Below are 20,040 nucleotides of genomic sequence, written 5' to 3' on the forward strand. Positions count from 1 at the left end.
AAAATCTTTATGTTCAAACACTTCAACCCAAATTACTATTCTTATCGCTTACTGACATTTAAACATAAAATGTGATTTTTCACTTTTTAGCGATTTTCTCAAAAATGCTGCATTTTATTTGAACTTTTTAACTGAAAAATTGGGTATCCAATTTTTCGAAACATAATTACACCAACACTTAATCGCCCTCTCTAGCCAGAAGTCAGAAGTCCATACATTCTTTACCGGCTTTAATAAACTTTATTGTTGAGTGTATTCCCAAAACAGAGGGTGGTGCTCCCTTTTAAAACATTCGTTGCATGTGGAAGTAATTTAAGGATTTTATTGTAGATTTCACTTGTAGATTATTCAGTAGACTTCTTGGTTTAGATATTTAATTCTATTTCTTGTTTAGTGAGTGCTTTTATCTCCAGTTGCTTTTTCTTCACAGTTGAAACCTTAATAATTGGTACTCTACAGATTTAATGCCTTTAGTGCAGTACAGTTTTCCTTCCAGTTCGCAGCTTTGTGCGGACTCCTGCACCGACATACAAGATCACACAGACCGCTTGTATACAACTTTATTACTTTGGTTGATTCTTCTTTCCACAAAAGTTAAAAAGAATTATTTTATATTTCTTTAAAAGCAAAATAATAATAATAATAAAGCACAAATTATTCATTATTTCATTTTATTCCTTGCCAATTTTCTTATTGTGAGAAAAATAGAAATTTCTTTTACTAGCAGAGGTTTTTGCTTTATATGAAAAGATAAGTAAAAAATTTAAACTGAAATTGGCAATAATCTAATTTCTTTTTGGGTAATATTCAAAGAAAATTCAAGAAAATAATATTCAGAAGATACATTTTACTGATAAAAAGTAAAATGTAAAAACTATTTTCTGGCTTGGACTACATTATGATTTTATGTTCACCACTCATTTGCATTAATATGTAGTAGTTGATTATAGTTAATTAATCTAAACTGAACAATCAGATTTGGCTAACAATTTATTAATTAAAATTATTCTGCAACTAATTATTAAATTCGATAGAGAACCTTTATAATTATAGTAATGGAAGTTCATGAGTGTAAACTAACAATTTTTTTTATAGTAATATAGAAGGATTCATGTAATATTGATTAATATATGATCCTTTTCACATTACAGTGGGTGTATGTTGTGTTGGTGTCAGAGAGATTCAATATGTTTTATGGAATGGAAGACCCAGTTCATCAATCATCGATGACAAATGTTTTCTTTATCACTCGAAGACATTCTATTGTAGTCATGTCACAATGCAAACTATATATTTTAGTTTTCTCATGACTGCGATTCTAGGCAGCATGTCAACTAACAATATATTTTTGAAAGAACAACGGAAAATCGATTATCTTTACTTTAGTCTGGATTCTAATCCGGTAGAAATCGTTAACTAATCGTTCCTAGCTAATATAATATAGTTCCAAAAATGTCTGAACACTTTAAAGAGCAGTTTGCGAGTTGAATTGGTCTTGTTTTAAGATGGGTGAATTGGGGAGAAAAGGCCAATTGCTTCTTTGGGCTGTCAAACCGGTTCCCTCCCATAGCTGCTTCCTCTACTTTCTCAGGTTGCATCCAAGTAATCTCTGCAACCGGACTAGGCATATTTTAACCTCCATGATCAGCAATAGGTAATAAAACCATGCCAAACGATTCCACCAGGATAGCTAGGAAGGTGGCGGCAGCTTCGTCATATCTCTACATCTGGCGGTAGAGGTGCGTTTGGGTAAATGAAGATCTGTGTTGTTGAAGGGTGTAATGAGTACCTTTCCTCGGCGCTTTATTCCAACTTCCTGTGAATGCGATAAAACTAGTAATGGTACTGAGCCTGAAACACTATTGTAAAAAGATATTGTGATTAATAATACTTTAATGATTCAGTTCTGAGTTAGTGGAAACACTTACTGGGCATCGTCAAAGGTTTTTGCGTTTGATTTACTTTAAGGTGTGTTAAAAATGCTTATTAACTTATTCTTCAAAGAATAATCCATTAAAACCCACCTTTGAGCATTAATTCAGTTCCTCTTTGCTGCTATAAAAGTTCCTTAAAGCCACAGAATTAAATTCAATTTGCCATTACCTTCTCTTACTTAATAAAATTTCTTCCTTTGGAAAATGAACCATGGAACGAATTAAATGGAAGTTCGAAGGAGTGAGTTTGGGCTTTGATCCGGATGAGCGAGAATTCAAATTCCGGCTCCTTAGTTTTTGGAACAATTTGACAATGGGGTGTTTTTAAAAAAAAATACGAACATTTCGGACCTTACAGCGGAGACAATACCCACTCTAAATAAATTTCAGTTGTGATAGCTTGCCTATTATTAATAATTTTTGTTAGAATAATATTATTTATTTATGGATAAACTAGACTTGCTGTTGAATGCTGGAAAGAAGCGTCAAAAAGTAGGGAAAGCGTTGGATAAAATATGTGCGAGGAATGACAAAGGAGCCCTCTGAGGCGATCTGTGCAGTGCGCTTTATATTTACATACCTTCATGTATTCTTCTGCCGGATTGCCAGTCTACCTGCAGACAAGAGTGCACGACTAGCCAGTTGGTCTGGCACCCGAACGGAGAGCAATGGCGAGTCACTGCCTTCACTCTCCGCATTCAAACACCCCTATGTTCCACCTCTTCCCTTGCCTCACAACAGCAGCAAACTCGCCTTTATTTATTTATTTTTATTTTTTAATTTTTCCTTACTTACAGTAAGCAGAGGAAGTTTGCGTTTTCGTAAAACAAAGTGTTTTCCATATCAAGATTTGAACAGGTATTTCAGTTTTAAACTCCTGCGAAGCCCAAAAAGATGATTTTCAGAATCGCGGGAAGCTCTTACTTTCCAGTTGTAATAAAGCTATGGACTGAAAGGTCTCTAATCCGCCTGTATGGTTAAAAGTAATACTTCTCTACACCCCCCAAAGTAGCTCTTGATGAAGGGCACAAATGGTACCTGAAACGTATAGACACAATAATGAAGTTGGCCTTTTTTTTTTCTAATAATCTAAAGTATTTTCTTTATGGCCATTGCCGATGAAATCATAATCTAAAGCGGCCAATTCACTCGCCTATTTCTTTTCAGCTTGCTGAATGCAAAGTTAGAGACCACTTCCTTCTGTTTAAACTAACTTCATTTTGTTTAAACTAATATTCGCAAAACTATTCCACTCTATTTATATTTTAAAATATAATTTAATTAATCTTTTAGGTGGGGATGAAATTTTTGTATCTTTATTGACATTATAAGCACCCAAGGGTATCAGAACAAACTAGCGCTAATTGTAGAGTAAACTACAAAAGTAACCAAGAACAAACTAAGATAAACTTCCCACCGACAACTAATCAAACTTAATAGGGTTTAATTTAGCTGCAGCTTTTATACAACGCGAGTGGTATCGTCATTACCTGGTGTAGTAACACAACGGAAAAGCTTCCAGGAAATTAAACTGTTACTGGCGAGAGTGAAGGGAGGGAGACTGAAAATGAATAAATATTGGCGGAGTGGTCTTAGTTATGAAAACGGCAAACAGTTTGAGGTAGGTTCAGCATGGAGAAATGGCAGTTTCTGGGTATCGAACAAAGTCTTTTGGCAACGACTTTTCTCAGTTGGTTTTTTCTTCTTTAAACAGATTGCAACAGTTTTCTTTAAACTGAGGCGAGACGAGAAAGAGTTCTTGGATTGTGAGCAGCCAATTTTGAAGAAGAACATGAATTATTAGTAAAACGAAATGTTTTAGGAAATTAAAGAGGGAGAAATTAATTTTTACGGCGGATCCCTCGTCTTAATAGTTAGATGTGATGAGCAGTGAATCACAGAACGAAAAGATCAATGCGAGGGCAGTGGACAATATGTGAAACAGTTCTCTGTTAAAAGAGAGAGGAGTTTAAGAAACATTTGCTGACCTACGTAGCAACCATTGGCGGTCAATATTGTGGGAAAACATGTAAACTGGGAAAAAATTATAGAAGAGATGTAATTGCTGTTTAATTATGCAGAAAATAAACACTCAAAACCTGGCTTCAACAATTTTGTTTTTGTGAATAACATTGTTATGCAAAGTTTCATGCAAAACGCAACCAAACGTTTTATATTTAAAAATAATGTTATAGTTCTAATTTCTCTTACTCCTTGAATGAGGAAGAAATGTATTCTTGATTTGCAATATTGTTTTCTCTGGAAATTCACGATTGGGAGTACCCTGAGCAAGATAAAGAGGTTTTTCTAATTGATCTTTTTATCCGTGTGTGTAGGCAGATTCACATGTAGTCCTTATTGATATTTCGTCTATTTATTTATTCATTCAGAGAACTTCAAACTTTCATTACATTGTTTTGCATATCCAGCACCAGCAGAGGACAATCATTATCAGTGCCGAAAACAGTAAGGGAGATAGAGAATCCAAAAGGTTTTTGAGCTGGAGAAATACTTGTTTATGTCATTGATATCCTCAATGACACTCGAGTTCCAGGTATTAACTAGCCGCAGGAGTTGACTAGATCCAGACTGAGCTCTCACGCCATCTCAAACTGGCTCTATGTCTTATAGGCGATACAATGAGCTCTGAGAACATCTCCACAGTTTTTTTCCACTCTATGATTAGAGAATCTGGTAGACTACAGCCTCTAATATACTGTCTTATTGCGTAGTATGTTGTAACCCTAAGTTTGCGATGAGACTTTTGCTACTTGATTAGAAGAGACGATACGCAACGTCTGTAGGGAAAACTCTTGCAAAAAGAAGAGGTTTCTTTTAGTAGAACTACAAGGACCAGGCACAATTAACCTCTTTTAGGTGATGCTGAACGCCCTGCTTAAGGGCGGTAATGCCTGGAATTACCCGGAGTGGAATCTAATCTACGCAAACACATTCAGACCACAACACTAACAAACGCACTTATCGAGAAAGTGAATGAAAGAGAAAGAACTTGGTCCCTTTAAAAGTTTAACTTAATGTTCAATGAAATGTCAAAAAAACTTATTATAATTTCATTAATTTGAATGCGAACTTTGGTTTCTATCTCTGTGTTTAACCATTATACAATAAGTAGTGGTGCGACTGAATGGGGGTACGGTAATGGAACTGGGTTTGTGACTCTGGAAATTCTCCTTGACATTGAAAAGTCAAAGTTCTCTTTGAAATAAGTTAGTACTCTGTGGGATTGGCGATGAACATCATCTGACTTCAAAGACTTTCTGTTACAACTTAAACTTTGTCAAACCTTTCGGCAAGAACTAGGACAACTTCGAAGGACAAGTTCGAGTAAAAGCGAAGAAACAGGTCTCATTTACTTTATCTTTATACTTTAAAAAAAGTATTGCAGCCGTATTAAATGTATGCATTTGATTTTTATCCGGAAAACAAGTTATGACTGTCACGCGAATAGTTTTCCGTGCCAAGAAAATATCCCAAAAACGATTTTAGTGAAGTTATTTTTCAATTTCTTCAAGATGGCTTCAATGATTTTTATTTTCTAAAAAAAAAGAATCCCAAATTTATTTCTTACAAATGATTCTGCACAGCAACCATCATTAGATCTATTCACCCCCATAGTGCCTGGAAAACTTAGCCGAATGTTCGAGGCAAGGCCTGCCAAATGCTGCTATGTTCGATTCATCCGGTCAAGGCCTTGAATTTTATTTAATGGTTATATGAGAAGTTGGTAAAAAAATATGTTTGCTAGTCGCATTCGTCCACGATACCTAGGTTGTTTGAAGTAAAGCCTGTCTGAATTAATAACCATAATTTTACATACTTCACTTCACTTTAGGGAGAAACGTCTGTTTAGCAGACCTCAATTCCTACGTAAACTTAATTCGGACCATTAAACACGTTCTCAATAGCCAGATGAGAGAAAATGTAATTGCAGTAACGAAAATTCTATCTCCATGGTACTTGATAAAAAGAAACGAGTATTTATATTGATATTCCAAATTTGAATAATACGACTTTGTAGGCCCGTCCAACTCTTACCCACAGCTAATGTAACACGTGGTGATCATTTCGGGGAAATCTTCCCCTCGTTCTCCACAACCCTGTGGACCTCAGTTTGCCCAGAAATATGTTTCTACCATTTACTAGATAATCATGAACCATGATGATCAAGACAAAACAAATTTCAGTAGTTTAAATCTAGATAATTTTGTGAAAGATTAAATGCAAATATGTCACTATTTCTCTGAATACACTTTTAATATGCAAATGATTAAATTAATGGGATTTATTACTGTAAGACCAATCAAACTAAATGGAACCTTGGACAGATACCATTGATTAAATGATAACAAAGTTAATTTAAAGCCTGTATAAACGAATCGTATCTTCTACTGTCTACTAAATATTAAAACTGATTACAACTGATGGCAAGAGTGGTCTATTGTTGGTCGTCTGTGGAAGTGTGGCCGGAATGGAACATGCACCTGGAAAGGCAGTTCCTCAACAACTTTCTCTTACTTCTGGTCTAAAGCTCTTAATGTTGCGTTCCTTTTGTTGTAATTTTTGCGGATATAAACTTTGAGGTTCCCTTAAGTCCAAAAAAAAGTGTTTATTTTTCAGAAAATAGATAGTGTCCGTAAGTGAGTGTTGTGAGCACAGGAAGCTCAAAAAACTTGGAATCCCCGGAAGTTCCAAGTCTCGTTTCTTTGAGAAAAGCAGGAAATTAACCATCAAATCCTTCAGGCGGAAGCCTACTACATGAATTTCATTTCAAATTTATCAGATTTTCTTAAAAACGGCTCCAACAACTTTGTTTCAATTGCGATCTATTACTTTTCTTTGAAATATTTTCCAAGGAAATACATTTTAAAGCAATTCTGGGCGGTGATAATAAATTGAAGTAATAATAAAAGTAAAACAAGATTGAAGCATTGTCGCCTGTGCGAAGGTTTTACGCCTGTACGATTATTTTAGCATTCGTAAATTAAGAATGTATTTTGATTGGCTCATCTGTGGTAAGAAATCCTTTTCAAGAAAATGAATCACATCCGCACCGGAAGGTCATCCAGTTCTCAAAAGTTTGTTTTATTCTAATGAATCTATATTGAAGTCAACTAATATTTATGACGGTTCCGAGTTATTAGAAACCTTGGCGTATCTTGGAAGAGAAAGCAGAGTGTAAGTTCACTAATTAAGTTGTGCATTAAAAAAAAAAGTTTTTAACCATATTTCCGGAATTAGGGGATTTCAAAACGGAAATGATCGCAATATATACTCTTTACTGTAGCAAGATTTACAAAACGAGAGATCAGCATAAAGTAAAAATGTAGGATGAAAATTAGTGCAAGTAAAAGGATTGAGTGAAATTAAACGGACGAAGCTGCCCCCTCCCGAGATTCTGTATTGGTCTAGATTGGTTTATTCAACTACCCACGACTGGAGCTATTTACCAATGTACATAAATTCAACTTATATTTCAATTAAAAGGCTTACTACGCGATGAAAGTGATTGACTGTGCCAGCCAGGTGTTCGTCCCCATTCACTGCTATAGATACAGTCCGTGTGATTCATACGAATGTGATGCTAAATTTAACAATTTCTGGTACTTAGAGATTATTCCAATCAAGTCTAGAGAGGGTTTGTTTTGCTCTGGGTAAACATTTTTTCACACTCATATTGTTACAATCATAAAAATCATAAATGCTTAGCCAAAGATAAAGATATAAATTAGTTAAACCTATAAAACACAATAATTGCCCTTTTACGTTTATACCTTAATTACCACATATCATTCCCTTTGGCTAAACTATTTAACCAAGTCCCGACTCCAGACAGTCCAATTTCCTTCTATCTGGGACCAGCAGAATAACTGCACTCTCCTCCATGATCTTTTAACCGATCTTCTTGTATTGTTAACTCCCCCTTTTCTTTATCGTGATTCCGATTGTGGAGGATAGAAGTTGGATTGCTTCTATAATAAAGCCTGTGCAAAATCATACCATTGTTCGTATTGTAAATAAGTTCTTTCTAATATATTTATTTTCTCTGATGGATACATTTATTTGTAATAAGTACTGTCGTATTTCCCATTCACTCTAATTTAATCTCTCTTTTTCCTTTTCCTAAATTAATAGTGACAATTATAATTTCAAGAATAAGTAATAAATTTATATTTAATAAAAATTAAATTGAATGTTAATAGAATAAATTTAGTAAATATTTACCAACATTTATTTTTGTGTAAAACCATTTTAAAATGATTTAGAGAAAAGAAAACATGCAATCAAAACAAAATTCTAATGAATATGTAAATTTGAATGCTGGAAGCGATGAATTACTGTAAAAACAGAAAGTCTGCTGCGTATGTGAGATAGTTGAACATATTAGGGCAGATATGTGAACGCTTGTCCCAACAGGATGGCAGCAGCGCCAATAACAACACAGATGAGATTTTCCCAGCAGCTACTATCCTGTTTGCTCCTGAAGGATTTCCTTTCACATAACCGCACGTACTGCGCCCCACACAAACTCTACATTAAATGTAATACACAAGTTATGTTGTAAAATATCCATGACTACGTACATCTTTAACATTTCACCACCCTTTATCTGTATTTGGGTTTTTGAGGATGCGTGGGCGGGTGTGGTAAAAGTAAGTAATGAAATGGCCACTTCTCATCCCTGGATCCATTTACAAGTAACACTAATCCAAATAGAAATCTAATTTTGTGGTTAACCACTAAATGTCGATGGTGATAGGTTTAATCAGTTTTAATGCCGTAACTATATATTTATTGCAATCGATTGTTAGATCTTTCACATGGAACTCACAAGAGCCAAATTTCCCTTGGAAATAAGGGTACTTGGTACTTGTTGAAGCATTTTAGTTTTGATGAATAAAATATCTCAAAAAAACGAGAAATCTTCGGGAGCTCAAATTTATCTTCTATTTTGATAACACCGACTTAAAACTATTAAATACAGTCGAACCTCGCTTAACGAGCATAATTCGTTCCAGAACCTTACTCGTTACGCGAAATACTCGTTAAGCGAAACAATTTTTTTATATAAATTAAAATAAAAGGGGATAATTGCTAGATCAGCCACACTTACACCATTTTCTCGTTTCTCAATGATTTTACGTTTCAATTCTAACGTTATTTTAATTCTTTTCGAAGCCATTTTGTTAGAGGGATAACAAAATATACACAATAATATTTAAACACAAATGTCACTATATGGACTTCCCCTATACACCACTCATTCGGTGAAGTTCGGTTTCGACTGTATCAATGCATTAGATACGTGGAGAATATGAAACGCATATGCGTAATAAACAGGAATGACTAATCGAAGAATGCGCAGTTGTCGATGAGTCAGCGAAAACTGCGCAGTCAGCGAAATGTCATTAGAAAACTATCGTTATGCGAAACATCGCTCGCTATAAGAATCAATTTGTTTTACTCGTTATGCGAATTACTCGTTAAGAGAGGTGCTCGTTATGCGAGGTTCTACTGTACTATATTAATAGTTAACAGAATTAAAAATATTCAACGAATCAATGGGATAAGGGTTTTGATCTTGTTTGCGGCGCATACGTAGTTCATCCAATCTTAGAATATCTTTGTAAATGGCCAGACAAATCTTGTACTGGAGATTGATTCATGATCAACCCTTAAAAAACTATCCTATCCTGGACATGATCACCGCTTTGATTGAGAAACCGTTTCATACTATCAAGAAGTTGTTGAAGGAAGAGCGCAACTTTTCACTCAACGCTGGACATTCGTCCTTCACAAGGCTCCAAAATTAGGCCGCGTAAAAAAAAGGCTGTGATTGAGTTGTTGTTTAACAAGAGATCAATACTAGTTGTTACTCTCTCTCATTCGCAGGTGAAATTCATTGATGGAACAGTGTTGTATTCTGATTCCAGAACCCGTTGTTCCGTCGGCCTGTTGTTTTCATCAAGCATGAATGCGTTTGTAGTATAGATAACTTTTTTCTGCTTAAATAAGTACGGTGTTAAACATGTTTTTCTTTTAAACTACATGCAACAACCACAGTGTGTTTAAACCAATGGTTATAGATTAATTAACCACCATTGAGCACCTTTTAGTTCATTATCAATTCTCCTTACCTAAACTCTGGAAAAACGCAGATTATATACATATACTGGATTGTGAAGCTGGTTAACAGTAGCAGAAGTTATATCCATTTGTTGTTGACTTGGCTTGAGCTCGAGATGACTTTCGGTCAAGAATATTATTCGTACAGGATTTTATTTTATGTTAATGGCCAATAAAGTTATGCTTACTATTATGGTAATCAAAATAATAACCTAATATATTTTTTGATGTATTATATTTAGGAGACAAAGTTTAGGCACTAGTCGCAATTTAAATTTAGTAGAAAAAGCGAACGAAAATTCATGACGATTGTCATTTACAATTTCATAGTTGTCTTTCGGAATTTTATGAAGTTCCGTTACTTACACAACTGAAGTTACTTACACGACTGAAAAGCTAGGTCAACAGAATCTCTGTTGGATGACAATAATACTAACAGTGGTAGACAAACAGAAACAATGAGACAGCTCCTCATATTTGTTGAGATTATCAAAATAATGGAAATGACTTGTTAGGCACGACATGGGATGGGTTTTGCATTTCCTACCACAAACGATAAGACAAAACAACAACCAATCCAATGGTTGCTTTCATTTGTATAATATATCCCACTTAGACAATGTAAACTTCTCTGGCTCTTCAAATATAGTTCTTACGCTAACAATATTCCTTGTACCATGCAAACAAGAATAGCTCGGAATTCTCCTGTCAGAACGCAGATAGTTGGATTTAGTTAGAAGTTGACGCGACCTAGTGGAAGGCACAATAAATTGGAATGGAACAACCTTCTGGAAAACGTAATGGGAAAAGTTTTAACATTTTAGCTTCTTGCTATGTAACTCTGCGTGCTAACATTGCTTTCCCTAACCTAACCAGGCAACATTCAACTTTTACCTGCAATTAAGCAAATGTAAATAGAAGAAAGGAAAGAAAATGAAGAGGAAAAGTTAATTAAGAGCAAGAAAAGTGTGAGGAGAGGTATAAACAAAAACAGAAATACTCGCCAAAAGTTTTTCTTTTTGTTTTCATAAGCTGTTACAAGGAAGAAGTCCAAGCCCTTACAGTTGGTGTACGGATGGTAGAAACTGAGAAAAAAAAGATGATATTAGGACTGCTTTCAGTTCAAACACTTTCTTTAATTGTTAATTGCATTTAATTATCATTTTTATTTCATTAAAAAAAAAAAACTTTTTGAGTGGTCGTACTTTGAATAAAGTTGTAATTCTAAAACAATTGTTTTCACTTTCTTTAAGATATTGTAATAGTTAATTTAGTGACGGAAGAGAAATTTACTGAAGTTCCCATAACTTCGTGCACTTCGTTTTACCATAATTAAGTACATATTAAATAAAACTATGATGCTGTGTTGCAAGGCTCTTAAATGGAAAATCAGACCAGGATTATTGAAACATGTACAATGGTTAGACATTGACATTGAAGTCTATCAAGATCTCTGGCCTTGAAACGTTAATTTGTGCTAAAAAGACATGATTAATACGAAGTGATTAGTCGAAGGCTTTTTGTATTCGAAAAAGTTAGCATATGATTCGGAATTCTTCAGTTTGCATTTGTAGTGCAGTTAATTAAGAAAAACATTTATTCTTAATAAAGTATTATTAACCACTATTTATTTTTGCTCATTTTATGCCTAGGAAAAAGAAGTCATAAAAAAAGGAAGAGTTGCAATGGCTGGATGATGTTGAGCAGAACCTCGAGATGTCATAATAAAACGTTGTAGAACGGTAACCCAGGAGAGACACGTAATTTTGGAGCGAAGTAATTTTAACAGTAGTAAGAGCTAAGACCCTAAAAGACAGTGTCGCCAGTAAACAAGAGGAGACATTGCGATGTCAAGTTTCCACAGGACATTATTTAGGAGGGGCCTTTAAATACGAAAAGGAACAATTGTTTTCTCTACATCCTGCATGAATATTTCAAAACAGAATTTTTTTTTGTTTTTATTGTATATATTTATTTATTTACAACCTGTATACATATACATCCAGTAAATGAGTTCATAATTTTGTTAGGCACAGATTGTAGGCTGCATCCGAGAACCCAGCGCCACAATCGGGAAGGCATGCTGAGAGGGGCCAGCCAATGCTGGAACTCTCGAGGGGTTGGAAGGAAGTTTAGGAAATAGATAAAAGGTCACGGGGCCAACGTCGTTTCAGGCGTCGTGGAGGACTGTCGGGATGGGTTGCTGTGGATAAGGCTTGTGCGGTAGGATTAGGATGTATGGTTAGGCTATTATGGAAATTAAGGAAGCGATACTGGATTAGGTCATTGACAAAAGGGATATTGAGGTCTGTGTGGAGGGTTAAATTGGATTCATAATAAGGAGCGTTGACGATATGCCGAAGGACTTTAGATTGAAAGGATTGGATTCTTTGAATGTTGGAAGGTTTCGCAGAGCCCCACAGCTCAGCTCCGTAGGTCCAGATGGGTCTTAGTAGTGTCTTGTATAGAGTCAGTTTGTTCTGTACGTTCATGGTTGATCTCCGCCCTAGCAGTCTTCGTAGTAGTCCGTATCGTCTATTGAGTTCTTGTCTTTTCAGTCTAGTGTGCGGGTTCCATGTGAGTCGACTGTCTAAATACAGTCCTAGGTAGCGTACTTGAGTGGAGGTCGGTATTTCTCTGTTGTGTATGAGTAGTGGAGGGGCAAGTTTGTCTACGTAAGGTGAATGTTATTTGTTGGCATTTGTCTTCGTTTAGTCTAATTTTCCATTTTTTGCACCAAGAGGAAATGAGATCAAGGTGTTCTTGGATATATGTGGAGGCTTCAGATGGTTTGGGATTTGAGGATAATATTGCGGTATCGTCTGCATAGGTTGTAATTAAGGTATGTGGGTGCGTGGGGATGTCAGCAGTGTACACTAGATATAGGACTGGGCCAAGGATGCTTCCTTGCGGGACGCCGGCTTGGATGCGCTTAGCATCAGAGAATTCAATGCCACATCTAACCTTGAAGTAGCGACCTGTCAAATAGGATTGAAGGATTTGGTAATAAGGAGTGGGAAGGAACTGCTTCAGCTTGTACAACAGTCCTGGGTGCCACACCCTGTCAAAAGCCTGTGCTACGTCCAGGAAGGCACCCAGACAGAAATCTTTTTTTTCTAAAGCAGAGGATATTTTATCCACTACTCGGCAACATTGTTGTATAGTGGAGTGTTGGGATCGGAAACCAAATTGGTGATTAGGGATAATTCTATGGGATTCTAAAATTGGAATTATGCGTTTAAGTAGGAGCTTTTCAAGGATTTTGGATAGCACTGGGAGGAGACTAATGGGTCTATGAGAGGACATTTCGCTAGGATTTTTATGAGGTTTGGGAACGAGGGTTATAAGGGAATGTTTCCATTGAATGGGGAAGTGAGTGATCCGTAAAACAGAGTTATAGATGGTGGTTAGGAGAACTATGGCCTTTCGGGGAAGGTGGCGAATTATTTCAGAGGTGATAAGATCATGCCCTGGGGATTTTTTTAAAGGAGTATGGTCAATGAGATATTTCACTTCAGAAGGATGGAAAGCTTTGGGGGGAAGTTCCAGAGGATGAGGTATGTCTAAGTTTTGGTGGACATGTTGAATATGAAGTGGATCAGGTTGTTCGGGATGAGGAGTGAAGGTTTTCTCTAGGTAAGTGGCGAATAAGTTAGATTTCTCTCTGTCGCAACTGACCCACGAACCATCTTCTGAGCGGATGGGAGCTGGAATGGTGTGGTATTTTAGGATTTTTCTGGTGGCAGACCAGAGGGAATTGTAGTCGGTGGAAAGGGATTCCAGGTATTTGCTGTACTGAGAGGATCGCCAGGATATTAATTGCTCACGTAACTGGTTGGTCAACTGATTGAAAATTCTTTTGTCGGACGGGTAACGAGTGCGCTGCCAGCGGCTCCTTGCCCGCCGTTTGGCTGCAATAAAGGAATGAATGTGAGTAGGAAGTTCTTGGCTGGGGAGTGGGGGACGTGCTTTTGTAGAAGAGGAGGCTTGCTGGATTGCATGTTGGATATTGTTTGTAAGTCAAAACAGAATATTAAAAAAAAAGTCGTAGAAAGTTTAAACTTGCAATTTCTTTTCTGTTCTGCTAAAAATCCCAACACAACGGATTTGCTCTAAGTCCTTCAAACGAAAAAGCGACACATCCTTAGAAATTTTCTCGGAAGTTATTCCAAAAATTTTCTTCGTACTTTTGATATACCTATTTGCTACGATTTTAAACAATTTTTTTTATATTTTACTTTTTGAAAATGGCTTGTGCACTTTTCTCTAAAGATTAGCATTTTCTAATAGAATTAAATAACCCAACGTTTAAATTTTAATTAATTATTTTGTTAATTTTTTTTTTTTTTTTTTTTATTTATTTATTTTTTTTTTTTTTGGCGCATCAACAGCTGAGGTCATTAGCGCCCGGAGCTTTTTCCAGTGCACTGCCGGCCTCCGGACAGTGTTCTCTCGTTACAGACAACACTGTCCATCACCGAACAGTGAGCTGTAAGAAGCTCCTAGGAAGAGAAAATCTAAGGGTCAGCTGCTGGATTCGAACCCGGGACCTCCGCGTGGGAGTCCAGTATGCTAACCTCATAGCTAATCCCTTCCCTTTTTGTTATTATTAATTACATTGGGGGGGGGGAAAGAAAAGATTTCATGGACATTTTTGGGAAATGTGAGTAGTTGAGTTTGTTAGGGGAAGGAAAATCACGGAGACCGCTGCCTACCTGACAGTTTGACCAAAATCCGAATTAACCTGGAACTTGGGACAATTCGTAACCCCTTTATTCATGAAGGCAGCACTGAAAGCAAGTATTTACAGCTGATTTTTGTTAACACATTTATAATCGAGAGGGTGTTTCTCTCACTTTTCATTATTACTAATGCATTACAGTTGAAGCTTACATCAGTGCTAACGCATTTCAACAGGCTGTGGCAAGAGATGCAATAAATAAAGAAGTAAAGCAACAGTAGGAGAAGATGACAAGGTAGAAAAACAAATAAAACAAGAAATCGTGTACTGCATGGACTCTTACCTAAGTTCTAATTCTGTCTGAGTGCTCCCTTATATCTAACTGTCAGCTGCAGAGGTCTGCTTCAGTAAAGTTCGTTTCTAATCTGTTCTTGAGTTTATCAACGAATAGTACTTATATACTGAATAGTCATGTCTGCGTTTGTCATTGACTTTTCTACCACGATTAATCGCAATACTTCGATTTGTGTAATATTTCTATTGTAAATATTGTTCTGTAGGAATGAATATGATAAGAGATCCCTAAGAGATGTTCCAAAATTCAATTTCCCTGGGAAAAAGCCTCAGTAATGTAAGATGGTTACGTCATTACGTCGATAAATTCGCGAAAAGTTGTCAGGTTTGGGCGTTTACCTGTGGTAACAACCCAATGCATTTCAATGCTTAAACCTATCTGGACTTAATCCACATGGTTCAAATTATAGGAAATAATATCTGCTCCCATTACCCCAAGTACATCGCTGCTTACCATCTTGAACCCTTCTTAGAGTCCAGCTATCCTCCATCAAGTTTTCAGATGCCCCTTTCACGTCGGCTAAAGAATCTTCTCAGTGAAAGTGATAGTGACAGTGATTAAATTATCAAAAACCATATACAGTTTGCCCTTAGATTTTTTTTTTCTCGAAGCCTCTTTTAACTTACTGTTCAGTGTGTCCTGCAATGGAGAACACTAGATTACAACCTAGTGATTAAGTCCACCAACCGCAAGTAGTACTTCCGCACTGAATGAATTTTCTCGGAAACATTATCCATACATTTTCTGTAAAATTTGTTTGGAAATTTTGAGGTCAGTTTTAAATCTTCCCGTAAGTCAATAACTCGAGAAAAGTCGTTAAAATAAAAGTCGAGCGAGTGTTCATACTTTTTTTACTAAGAACTAAAATTGTTGTTTTGAAGTGTTGCATATTGAGCAAATTTGCTTTTTTGGGGTAGCGTGATTCTAGATGAAATAGATGTCGGTTTCTTCTCTCTGACTCAAAAATATTTGTCATTGAGGTAGGACTAATTTATGTAAAGAGTTGGATTTAAAAATACAGAAAAACTTTCTTTAGAAATAGTAAACTTGGAGGAAGTAATAGAAGTGGTATGTTTCTAAAAAACGATGTTCAAACAAAATCAATGAACGGATAAAGTTTATAGCTAAAGGGAAATTGTTGAGGAAGAAATAATTTTGTAACTGCGGAAAACAGATAAAATGCTGCGCGTGGGGAGGACAGTAAAAGAATGATATTGCCTCTGTTGTCTAGATATTTAAATTGGTTTGAGAACAACATTGTAATAAATGGAAGTGGTCGGGTGAAGAATGGGGGTTTATTATGCTTTGAATATAAAACATGAGGTTTGATGGAGGTTGCAGAACGGGAGGTTTTAATGCTCGTGCTGGCAGACTGCACGGCCTCACATTCCGACCTGCACATCTCTGCAGCCACTTAAATTTATTCATTTTTAAATCACCAAACAAAGAACGACTTGTTGATCTCAATCTTCTGTTTTACTTTCCTTTCTGGCTACTCCTAAGGAAGCGCTGCAATCCTTGTCGAATTATTATGAATTTTTGAGTTTTCGACTGAAACATCCATTTGAAATATTCGCGTGCAATCAAGACGGTAGCCTGGTCTCCGTGGGAGGAGCGATATTGAGGTATTCCTCTAAAGTGCAAGTTATTGCGCATTAAATGTATTCTTCTAAATTAAAAGTTTGATCATTTGTGAGCAAGGGAGAGTCCTGTGAGAGCGCAGTTCTAAATAAACCCCCTCCCAACATGTATTGCATTACCTCACAAGTAATATTTTAAAGTTTCCTAAAATAAATATGGACATGGTGTTGGCTGATCTGTGCTTGATAGGCGAGGATTTAAGAGTATTTTGTAGGGTGTAATAACATCTGTTTGCCTTTGCCAGTCTTGCCATCACTTGTTCTCAAGTACTACCGCTCCCAGCTACACATTAAGATGTCCACGCGGTAGAATACCTGGATCTCGAATTGCAGTTTACATCGTTCTCTGGATGTATCCAGAAACTTGGTGTCTTATGCTCATTCTTTCTGTTGCATTTTGAGAGTAACAAATGGGGTTTGCTGGTCTCAGTTGCTACTAAAAGTCTCTCTATCTAGAATTTAGTGCTTTTAATTTCGTCACTTCCAGTTTCTTCTTTTTTATTTCTTGTAAAGTCAATGCCACTGTGTTAGTCAAATGCTGGTGTCGCTATCTGTTCTTACATTACTCGCACATTGTCCTCCAGAAATGTCCTGGAATAGCGTTGATGACCCGCCGCCCAAACCCGTTAACTGGCAGGACCTGTGATTTACTAAGGTTTACTCCCGTAGCAATTGCCAACACCCAGGGGCGGAGTCCCTAGTTATGTTCTGTAGATGACCTTGTCTGTAGCAGTGTGTGGTTGTAATGTAAGTGAACTATGTTCTGTTCTGGTAAACCTTTTTTAAGGAATATTCGATTAAAGACACTTCTAACAGAGGAATGGGGTAAACCATTCTCTGAAGTGCTATTTCAGGGCAATTTGCGGCCTACCACTTATACGCTTTCACTGTTTAGAGAAGAGAAAATGAACAGTATTTGTTTTTCATTGCGTTCAGCATCGGATTAAGGTGGGAGAGAATACTAACAATAAAAATAAGAAAAAGGTAAAAACTGAAGATTGCTTTCCTTTTTTTCACCAGCAAAAAAGTATTTAAAAAAAAAATACAAAAACAAAAAACCCATTTAGCAATTCACTTTGCTAGTAATTCGTTTATTGTGGAAGTAATTCTCTTTTCGCTTGGAAAGCAATTCAGCCCTTGGAATTAACTACACTCTTCCCCTCAGTGGACACCGCCGTCCGCATCCTGAACATTATTTAGAATGTTTACAAAAAAAAAGAAAGGGAGAATGTACCGGACTTTGTTGTTAAGGGAACACGTCCCTTTTTAAATTGGCTTTCCATTGTCACCCAGAGGTTTATTTTGTACTAGTCTGCATTAGCTCACGAGGTAGTTTTTATCCGGTGTATGCGTTATTAGATAGAGCCTTTTTAGGTTGTCGTATTGGTTAGTAAAAAGTAAAATAATGGCTTTCAGGAGGGGCTTAACTCGTCCAACTATCAAATCAGGAGCCCATTGCCATATTTGTTTATCCGGTTTACGGGTAATTTTAACATATTTTAATTTGAAAATTGTTATTAAAACTGGAAGTGCTTAAAGCTGAGAGGAATCTCTCTGGCATTTTTCCGATTTACTTGTACAAAACATTTTCAAATTTGTATTTATCAGACAAGTAATTTATAGATATTTCTCAGTAGATAGAGTCGCCCAAAAGTGGGGCACACTTGTCCTGGGGTCACTTGCCTTCCTGACTAAAATTTGCAGTTAGTTTAAAAATATTTCAATTAAAAACCAGCTTGACCAGCCTTTTTAATAAAAAAAAACTATTTAATTACAATAAAAATTGGTAATTTGTTACCTTTATCACCGATATCAAAGTAATTTAATAGATATTTTAAAATTAAATATAGACGTTTTTCTATTTGAAAATTTTAAAAAACTAATGGCGAATGTCTATCTCTATTAAAGTAGGGGAAAGGTCCCAAATTATTCAGTCTGCTCACTTCTTTAGTGCCAAGTTTGGGCTCAGCTTTAATTTAGTGAGGTTGCTAAGTTTTCATGAGACTTTAACTTCGCTTAGCAGAATCGCAAAAGGAAAAAAAGTGTAGCAGGATTTCGAAAGATTAAGATTACTTTCACGATATCACTGATACATTACAGAGCGATATATGTCAACAAAGCGGGAGAGAAATATGATACATTGAACATGAAAGAATTACAGCTTTGCCAACTTCTGGTTATGTAAGGCTCATGATAACGCTAAACGAAGTTGACGTGGAATGATCTCAAAAAATGGTTCTTTCCGGATAGAAAGATGTTCACGATCGAAGCCTGTTATCGAAGTACTTAACGTGTCAAGACCTTTTTCTAATATTGCTGTATTGGTGTGTAGCCTTCACTTAAACTTTCCTACCAGGAAGGGCCCTCGTCTGTTGCACTGTAGTTGGGCCATGTTAAGTCTTCTTCTTGTTGAACCGATGTGGGAGGCCCACCGGCTAGGCTGAGATGGAGTTAGCGAGCAAGCTAAGTTAAGGTTGGTACCAGGTGATTCAAGAACTTGAACCTCTGCAAGTATCTCCTTTATCCCCCAAAATAGATATAGATACAAATAGAAATATTTCCTGTAGGTTTACATGTTGCTAAAAATAGTTGGAACAAAGTTGGAATGTTATAAAAAAACAATACTTAGAAAAATTCCCAGTTGTCTAAAAGGAAGAACAAAGAAAGCAGTAACTGGAGTTAGTGTTGTAAGCAGAATTGGAAGGAAGCTGCGAGATGTTGTAAGGAAGGAATAAAGAAGAAAGTTTACTATGTGAGGGCGGAAATGTGTAAACTCACTTCTGTTGCGGAACAGAGAGGAAGCGGTGGGCTAGAAGACCAACGGCAGGATGAACGGGGAAACGCAAACTACTCCCTAGTGAGAGAGGGCAACACCAAGTTAATGGTGTGGTGATGCACTGCTTCTGTTCTTGCCTCTTCTGCTTTCACAGAACTCTACTTAGCGCAGAATGTCAGAGTGCGTTAGAGCGACTTCTTCAGCTTCCAAACTGCAGGCCAACACAAAGGAGCTCTTTTGTTTTCATCTCCATGCGAGCGTTTAAACTCTCTTACTTCAATTACCTCCCGCAATTAGTGATTAGCTCTGTATTGGCTAAAGTATTTATTGTGTTAGGACAGATTTTTGAGGCAAATTTTTCTTCTACTTCAGTTTTTTATGTTTCTTTAGTCTTTATTTTAATGTTTTCTACAATAAGGAAATTTGTAGAAATATACAAACTGAGCGGACTAACTAGGGTAGATAGGTAGCGTACTGTTTCCCATTGCTGTTTTTTTTTACATCTTTGG

At 36.4% G+C, this 20,040-nt stretch overlaps 1 protein-coding gene across 6 annotated transcripts in view; it reads left to right on the plus strand.

Moving 5' to 3' along the window:
- The window catches only part of LOC141448770 (adhesion G protein-coupled receptor E3-like), a 136,404-nt gene that overhangs the window by 93,938 nt on the left and 22,426 nt on the right, over positions 1 to 20,040 (plus strand). The window contains exons 1-2 of one of the 6 annotated variants that reach the window (XM_074117372.1): positions 14,694 to 14,875; positions 14,962 to 15,055. The exons of 4 other annotated variants lie outside the window; for them this stretch is intronic. In XM_074117372.1, coding sequence (XP_073973473.1) covers positions 15,048 to 15,055 — 8 coding nt within the window. In that variant the 5' untranslated portion in view covers positions 14,694 to 14,875; positions 14,962 to 15,047. Of the gene's footprint in view, positions 1 to 14,693; positions 15,056 to 20,040 lie in introns of those variants that run through there. One more of the 6 variants, XM_074117373.1, reaches the window with a different exon arrangement.

The sequence above is a fragment of the Rhodnius prolixus genome, unplaced genomic scaffold (assembly GCF_049639745.1).
Source record: "Rhodnius prolixus isolate KJV_2025 unplaced genomic scaffold, Rpr scaffold_2, whole genome shotgun sequence".
NCBI lineage: Eukaryota > Metazoa > Arthropoda > Insecta > Hemiptera > Reduviidae > Rhodnius > Rhodnius prolixus.